The sequence below is a fragment of the Hipposideros armiger genome, unplaced genomic scaffold (genome assembly GCF_001890085.2).
Source record: "Hipposideros armiger isolate ML-2016 unplaced genomic scaffold, ASM189008v1 scaffold_367, whole genome shotgun sequence".
In the NCBI taxonomy this organism is placed as follows: domain Eukaryota; kingdom Metazoa; phylum Chordata; class Mammalia; order Chiroptera; family Hipposideridae; genus Hipposideros; species Hipposideros armiger.
This window is the reverse complement of record NW_017731717.1, coordinates 1860133-1869097: the sequence shown is the minus strand read 5'-3', so window position 1 is coordinate 1869097 and position 8965 is coordinate 1860133. Positions and strand designations below refer to the sequence as shown.

Sequence of the window (8965 nt, the reverse complement as noted above, 5' to 3'; positions counted from 1 at the left end):
CTTGGCGGCCCGATGCCCGAGGGCGCGGCGGCGCTGCGAGGCCACCGCTGCTGCCCCTGCGGGCCCCGGGCGCGTGTTTGCGGGCGGCGTTGCCCGCGGCGCGGCGTGTGCAGCGAGCGAGTGAAGGTATGTGTGGCGGGCGCGGCTGGAGCTGCCGCCGCCGCCGCGGCGCCAGCAGGTCCTAATGCCTGTCCCTTCCCAGGACGCTGGCAGCAGCAACCCGGAGCCCCCGAGCCCTCGGCAGGTTTGCCTGTCCTTCCCCGCGATCTGATTGGATAAAGTGGGGGCTCGACGGTGGCCGACGTGGGACAGTCTGGCGGTGGCAGGGGTCTCGGAAACCATGGGTTATTGCAATGGCAGGTGCACGCTTATCTTTATCTGTGGCATGCAACTGGTAAGTGACACTTAGATTCTGTAACGCGCCTTCGAGATAGTGGGCAGGGGGCTGCAGAAAGGGTCTGACATTGATTAGAAGGGAAGAAAAAGTAAAAGAGAAAAGGTGACAGATATAGAGCCTATATTTAAAATGATTTCAGGGAGACGCACTGTCGGGTACAGGAGAGGTGAGCCTTGCTGCCCCCACCTATTTCTGTCCCTCTTGACAGTTTGGCAGGTGCGGGTTAAACTTGTCTTTAATTTCTTTGAGCAAAGCAGGATGTAGCTCGTGTTCCTTTATGCTTTGCATTCCTATTAATGTAACAACGTGATCCTCACCTATAATTTATTATACAGGTGTTAAGACAGAGAAATAAGGAATTTTTTACTTTTCTTTCATGTACTAATTTTTGCAATATCTTTGTTCATGGACATGTGTTATTTTTCATGGAGTATATGTCTTATAAGTATAATGCTCTAACAAAACACTATGTAGGGCAGATGGTATCCTTACAGCGAGCGGTCTGATCTGGAAGCCACATTGAGTTTTAAAAGTATGTAGGTTGAAGAGAAACACTTAGATGAACTCAGCAACACCATTACCATAGACTGAACCAGTAGCCTTTAAATCACAGTTATTACAACTCTAAGGAAAAAAATATTCTGTCTTACATTATGTATGTAATTGCTCCTGAAATAGATACTGTTGTTTGATCCCATAGGATGGAGAATTATATGTACTTTTTGAGGGATGTTGTTCAGTTGTAAAGAGGCAAGGAGCCAATAATGGGAAAACGTCATGCCCCTGAATTTAAATTCCCTAAGGGCAAGAGAAAGAGGGGCTGAGACTACTTTAGAGGTGAAAAATACACCACTGCAAGTGGTTAATTTGAGGTAGGAGGTACTTGCTCACTCCTGTTATCAAATAGCTTTCCCTGGAAAGTATAAATTAATCTGAATAGCCACCTATGTTTCCACCAATTGTTTCATAAAGGCTGAAAGGACTATAAAACTGAAGGAAATTTCTGAGATCCCAATCAGTAAAGTGTTCAAAAGAGCAAGGATTTGCTCTTGAGAATGATAGAAGAATTCCTTATGTGTTCTTCATTGTTTATCAGTTGTCATGAAGTCCATGAGTGGTGGCTGCTGTTGTTTTGTTTAGTATTTAACTGAAGTGGTGCTTTTTCTTGTATATTATCTCAGAATGTTTTCCGTTCCCAGGAAAGTTATCTGATGTACATTTTGATCTGTACTTAGGTGCTTGTTTTAAGAAAAAGAAGATATAAATATAAATATAATTGTAAGAATGTAATATTTTCTTGATGTGTAAACCACTGTATTTTTTCCTACCACATACTAATTTAAGTTTTGCAATAAAGGATTTTTACTCTTAATGATAAAGCTAATCAGAACAATAAGAGAGCTTACTTTGTTAAACTACACTAGACCAAGTGTATCAAATTGCATAAACATTTTCAAAACAATCTTATGTTCATATATAGTTCAGAAAACAATGCATTTGCTTGTTCACTGTGTGAAAGCATAAAACTGTGAGCATGAGTGGGTAGGTAAGAGCCTTCCTATGCTCTTTTCAATTTTAAAAATGTGATTTAACTTTTAATCATTTAACATAGTGGGGCTTTATTTATGGCACATGTAGGCATTAGATCTATAAGGCATCTTGTGTGATGAATACAAACTCAAGAACTTAAACGATTTGAGAAGAGCATAAATATACAAATAGGAAAGCTAAATATACGAAGTAGCAGGGTAAGGCTTAAAGGTTTCTGTGTGGGTGTGTGTGTGCACACGTGTGTGTGTGTTCATGTGCATGCCTACATGCAATGGTGTGTTAGATATATGCTACATCACTTATGAAACAGAAATTCTGAATCAGAGCTAAGTTCTCTAACAAAATAGAACCCAGTGCAATATAGGAGTGTTCAATCTAAGCAAGTATCCATTTGAATCCTAAGAAGTATTTTGTGCTCTATAAGGATCATGAAATTTCTCCCATTCAGACTTATGTACCACCAGGATAATATAATTAGCAGCCATGTTCATGCAGATGCAGAACAAAAAACAAAGGACAAAGAGTATCTCATTGGTTTGATAGGGTGAAATGATCACATTTAAAGGACCTCAGAGATTTCTGGTAATTGCTGCTTCTTAGAAATATAGTATTTAATTTGAAGTAAAACAATTCTTTTGCAAGTTAATAGTTGCAAAGACTGAGCAACAACAACAAGAAATAGGTGGGTGTATATATTTTCCTTTGCTCTGGTTACATCTTTAAAAACTTTTTGTATCTTTGGGATATGACAAGTAAAGATTGTTTTACAAGTAGCCAGGTTTCAAGAATAAGTTAATGACTCATGTACCACTGATTGACACAGAAGTTCACTCAGTTTTGTTGACTTCTGAAGTGTTTAGTGTGCATTCCTGTAACATTTGGGTGTAGTTTTTTTTGTAGCTGTATGGAAAAATCTTCGTTCATTAAAATTAATTGGAGACAAAGATAGCCTAAGATAGAAACTTTAGCAAGTTTCTTTAAATAACTTTATTAGGTTTCTGGACATGTTTACCTGCAATTCTGTAAGTGCTAAAAGGAATATTTATGTTTACATAAACTTGCAACTGATCTTAGTAGAAGATGAGGTAGCTTTTGGTATTGTGGAGATGGGAACCTCATTCATCAATTAATTATCAGAGCAGACTCAGTATTTTGATCCTTCAACAAGTGAAGGACAGATACCAAACCTCCAGAGAAAGTTACCTGTCAAAATTCTGTATATTCATTTTTAATTATATTCAGTGTGCTTTCAACTTAATGTTTGGCAGACAAGTGTGACTAAACATACATTCTTTTAAAAATCTCAAAATCAGTTTATAAGACAAGAAATTAGAATTTCATACCATAGAGATTTAATGCAAAATGTCCATTTTATGAAAAAAGTGTCTCTGTATATCATATCTTAAGATATTTGAGCTATATGGTTACTCCAACTTTAGATCTTAGGGTGATTCCTATGAAAGAGGGGTGTGATTTCTGGAAACCGATTTGCTGCATGTGCAGAATCCAGAGTTTAAGCTCATAATCTCAAGAAGGTAATTTTCTTTTTATCATTGCTGTCCTTAATGCTCAAAAACTGAAGATTTCAGATAGTAACAAAAACCATCATGGCATTAGAAGTGGTGGGTATGGTGGGTCCAGGACAAGAACGATTTAATTTCTAATCTACAACTTTCAGCAGTTTGTGAAAGAGTTTCAGCTTCTTTTTCTCCATCGTTTGGTTGAACGAAAGAGTCCTTTATATAAATGTTGAAAAATAGTGCTCGGATATTTTCCAGTGAAAAATGACTCAGTTTTAATGTGGAAGAATAGAACTTATTTTAGATGAAAAAGACAGTTGTGTTTTCAAGTAGAGAAATTCAAAATCCCCCACATTTTTGTTCACCAGGCTCCTATGTGGCACAAAGCATATGAGCCCTAAACTACCAAGAGAAAGTATAGATTTACGTACATTCAACAGATTAACACTTAAAAATGTCATTCTTGCCATGTGCTCTATAAAATATTGCTAACTTGGAGCAGGTGCAACTAACAATTAGGTTAGTACACATATGTGTGCAGCTGTGTGAAGGAGAACATTTTAAACTTAACGATCAGTTGCTTTTTACTGCACAGTTATTAAGCATTTTTAGAGGTACACATTTATTAGAGGAGGCCATGAGTACCTAGATGGACTAAAAAAACCAAATTTATTAAGTTATGGAGTATTTCAGAGCTGTCAGTCATGATTTTATGCAGTGTTCATACTTACATGCTTTTTGATTACTGTTTAGAAAATAAAGCATTACGTGAATTGGCTTGAAAAGTGTCGGTAGACTCTTATGATTTTCCTAGGATGCTTTTGACAAGTTTGAAAGTTCTCCAAAAGTGTAGAGCCTGTCACAAACCTTCCTGTCCAGAGATTTAAAAAATTTAGGTTCAAATATCATTGATAATAAAATCTCGAGGTAGTTCACTAATCTGATTCATGGCCAAGACTAAAAATTTTCATGTAATATTTTAGAAACTTATGATGTAAAAATATGCTAAGACTTTGCCAAGTTATAAAATAACTTTCTTTTTTTCAAATGTTTTCTACTTTTGCACCCTGACATTTTGTCATATATATATATATATATATATATATATATATATATATATATATATATATATATATATATAGTTCTTTCAGTGTAATTTAGCACTATTCTGCTGTAATATTTACCAAGGAAGATATAGAAACTTCTTCCAGTGTCAGCTTTCTTTCTTTGTTCATAAACCAAGAGACAGCTCCTTTTTCTCATACACCTGAAGTTTCAAAAAGCCAATCTATGCAGAACTGTTCCCCTTTCTCAAATAAAATAGAGGCTTGGATGGCCAGCATCCCTGTACACTACCAGAGCCCCCTCTGGAACGGGGCCCACATGTGGGCAGTGGAAACGCAAATGGGCATTACCACTTTCTTTTCCCTCTGATGCTACTTTACTTTGGGGTCAAATTCTCTACTTGCCCAGTCAAGAATTTCAGAATGGCAGCCAGGGATGCCTTAAAATAGGATGTCTTAATTTTTTGGTCCTGTTTCTTTTTCGTGTATGTGTGTACTTGACAAAAGTAAAATCTGAGACAGAAGCACATTTTTAACATTTCTATGTTTATACTGGAAATAAAAATATTAAGATGATGACATCAATTGCATTAAATGTTTATATGTACAACTAATGTCTAAAATTTAAAAAGATATATTCAGCTATTTAGTAAAACTTCAAACAGCTCAGTGTAATTTATCCAAAAATAGCTTTGACACTAATATTGCTCCTAATGGAAATTACCCTATTTTCCATGCCTGACACAGATGTCAGAAATCTCTCTCTCTGTCTCACACACATACACACACACACACACACACACACACACACGGAAATATTTCTAGTCTGTTTTTTCACCTAGATAACGAACTCTTCGAAATTTGGTGCCCATCCCCCCATCCTCCCTGAAATTGATTATTATTTATTTTCAATATAGCAAAATACATAGACCATGAAGATAACGACGTTTATCTAGGATTCCTTTCCCACCATAATAACAATAGAAACAAGTGCTGTATTTATACCCACTTCATTTCTGTAAGGTAGAAATAATAACATATAAAACATTTGTTCTTACCAACCCCAAGAAATTGAAGGACACTTAAAAATTATGAAAGCAGTTATATTGCTTGCTTTCTCCAGATTAGGGAGGAAAATTAAATTTACAAACTGGTTTCTCTTCTTTTTATAGTGCAGGTGTGTTTAGAAAGTTCTTACTATTTAAGGGAATTATTTTCTTCTTCTTCCTGAAAGCGGCATTTTTTTTTTAACTCTAAAACATTCACTGGGTCTAACTGACAGAAACAGCTGCAATGTTTCATCTAATGCAAATTATAGACTTTTTTTTCAACCTGGAGTAGGAGTCGTGTGACTTCTAATGCTAATCATTTTTACCTTTTAAATTACTTATGGATCACATGCTAACTTTGATTGCTCTAAGAACACTTTTTGAAAAGTTACAAGTAAACTGACTTTTACGTGCATTTTGAAAACAAATATTTTTCTACTTTTGGGTAGTTTTTATAACTTGCTATGTTTTAAAAATCTAGCTTTGTGAAATAATAAAAGACTTCGCATTTATTGGAAGTTTGTTCTGGGCTAAATGCTAGGTGTGTGTGTGTGTTTCGCACTGATTCCTTTCTAGTAATCCTATCAGGTAGGTAATAGATATTAATCCCCCCATTTTACAGAGGAGGAAACGGAGGCTCTGAACGTTTAAGCAACTTCCTTAGGTCACCCCATTAGTAAGTGGGAGAGCTTGCCTTCACACTCAGGTCTGTGACTTGAATCCAGATGAAATGTGTGCCACTGGGCTGCACTGCATCCCTTCCATGTAACATAAAGCGACATCAGTAGCTTCCATTTGTTTCACTAACAAATGCAACGTATACCTACTCATTCCTGGTTGACACAGTAACCAATACAGGACTAAGTAGGCTCAGAGTGGCGGCTGATGGCAGGTTCCTGTCCACACCTGCCTGGCCCAGGTGGACTTTGGCTTCCCAACAACGAGCTGCTGGTGTGGCCTCGAGCTTCAAAGGAGAGGCTGCCCCTTGCAGTCAGCACCCCTCACTGTGTAAGTGTGCCCTAACATTGCAAAACATTTTGTAGTTCTACCCTAGAGAAATCATTGCTGGCAATGGTTGTATTTCTGTCATCGATTAAGGATGGGGAAAAAAAAAAAAAAGGTAGAGCTGCTATGCATTTCTAGCCGATTGCTGAGAAATTGCAATGCAGTAGTGGCTTGGACACTTTGATATGTGTGCCTAAAAAGATTCTATGGGAAGAAGAAATGTATTCTTTTTCTCAAGTGTCAGTTTTTGTTGTTTTTTTTGAAACCAATCCCTGATGAATGGCTAATGCAAAGTAAAGAGTAAAGTCATTTGCTTTTTTTTTTTTTTTTCCAACATGCTCCAAATCCTAAATCCATCCAGACCACTATTGGTGAGAATATTAGTTAAAATTATTGTTGTTGGAAATGACATTGAGTAATAGGTTATTTAAAACATGCATTGAGTACCCTGGAACACTTCTGGAACTTGAGTGTACATCAGACTCAGCTGCAGGCCTTTTTGTACACAAATCGATGGGCCCACCCAGAGTTTCTGATTCAGTAGGTCTAGGGTGGGGCCTAGACCTATAATTTGCATTTGCCATCAGTTCCCAGGCGACACTGAGGATCCTGATCAGTGACCAAACTCTGAAAACTACTGGCCTAGCCCTAGGACATAGGTCTTCACTTAATAGTGTTGTATGAGAGCATGACCTGTTTATGAAAGCTTTCAACCAAATAGATAATTAGCTCATTTCTTCCTTTGGCTTGTTTTGTGAAAGAAAGCTTTACTTCAGGCCCAAGTATGCCTATTTCTGACTTCCAGCATAGTCCCGATTTAGAAGTTTAAATAAGGGAAATGGAAGGTCTTTTCACAGCTGTTGTGTCTTTGCAATGACTAGCAATATAGAAAAACCTGAAAGTGATTCAGTTCCTCTAGTCTATACCCTCTATGCTTGGTGATGCTGGAGTGGAATTGGTTCCTTTAACTGCCTCTATTTGTAGCCTAGCCCCTCAGTTTAAATTTCTGGAATAGCTTCTCACTGTGCTTAAGCACAGCCCTGGGAGAGGGAAAGGAGGGGATATGCTGGAAAAACACTGGACTAAGTGAGAAGGCAGATTTTTCGGTACTCAGATTGGTGCTCTTATACTGGGTAAGTAAATAATGGTGACTTTGCTCTGGCCATTTATATTCCTGAGTGCCACTTCCTCATTTGAAAAGTGGGGCAAATAATTCCTGACCTATTTACCCTATAGGACACTTAGGAGTATCTGGGGGGAGAAAACAGGTTAAAGTTTACATGAAAGGCTTTATTGTTGTGTTACTTCTGATACCTAGAACATTTTTGCAATTATTAATAGTTGAATCTCTCAGAACTGTTCATCTAGTGAACGTAGGAGTAGTTACAGGGGTATTTATATGTCATTTGACCAGTGGCTCTAGTTGCAACAACTAATTTCTTTTTTTTTTTTTAAAGATTTTTTTATTGGGGAATTGGGGGATGGGAACAGTGCTGAGGAATTGGGGAAGGGGAACAGACGAGTTGCTGTCGCTTTGCTTTGTTCTTCAGTCTAGTTGTGGAGGACATTGCTTCACTGGCCCAAGTTGGCACCATCATTGCGCTCTTCCAGGGTGAGGCAGATCAGTCGCCGGATTCTGGACGGCTGCTCACGGCGGCTGCTGGCTACACACGCTGGCTGCTGGCTACACACAGTAGCCCATGGCAACCCACTGCAGCAGGGGCTGCAGCCTACGCTGTTGCCAGCGACTCATGGCAGCCCAGCTCCAGGTTGAGCTGTTGTTCAGCATCTTAGCTGTAGAGGGCAGTGTCACTGGCCCTCATATGTGGGATCCGAACTGGGGCCCTCGGGTGTCCCAAGCCAGTTCTTAACCATCGCGCCACTCGGCCGGCCCACAACAACTAATTTCTTGTAGAAATACTTTTTTCTTCACCCACCATCATTTTTGGGAGCCTCTGTAAATAAGGATTGTAACACGAGGTGCAAATGGTTTGAACTAGATAAAACAATATTCTTATGTGTCTGATATACTTCGATGTCACAAACCAGTCACCGTGCTTCATTGCCAGGCCTGCATTTCTAGAACTGTGCTCCATGGGAGCTAGTTCTGCAAAATGCTCTACTGAACATGAGCTCTGAGGTTTAGTAAGTGGTGGATGCTGCAGGCTTTCTCCTCTTTCCTGCTTTAACCCCTAAGGGTCACAATGCATACATTAGCAACTTTTGGGAGTCCTACACTAAAGAAACCCTTGCTTCATTCCATTTAACTCTGCAAATACTTACAAAGTGCTTGCTGTGAACCAAGGAACCTCTTATTCTGGTGTGTCCCCTATTAATCTTTCATGGAACCAGTATTTTCAGAAACAATTTTCAGTGACG

At 38.6% G+C, this 8965-nt stretch overlaps 1 protein-coding gene across 6 annotated transcripts in view; it reads left to right on the top strand.

Moving 5' to 3' along the window:
• NKAIN2 (sodium/potassium transporting ATPase interacting 2) overlaps positions 1-8965 on the top strand; it is a 959061-nt gene continuing 950096 nt past the window's right edge. For 2 of the 6 annotated variants that reach the window (XM_019662136.1, XM_019662135.1), the window contains exon 1: positions 1-394. In XM_019662136.1, coding sequence (XP_019517681.1) covers positions 341-394 — 54 coding nt within the window. In that variant the 5' untranslated portion in view covers positions 1-340. The remainder of the gene's footprint in view (positions 395-8965) is intronic. The other 4 variants (XR_002126191.1, XM_019662134.1, XR_002126193.1 and 1 more) reach the window with 3 other exon arrangements.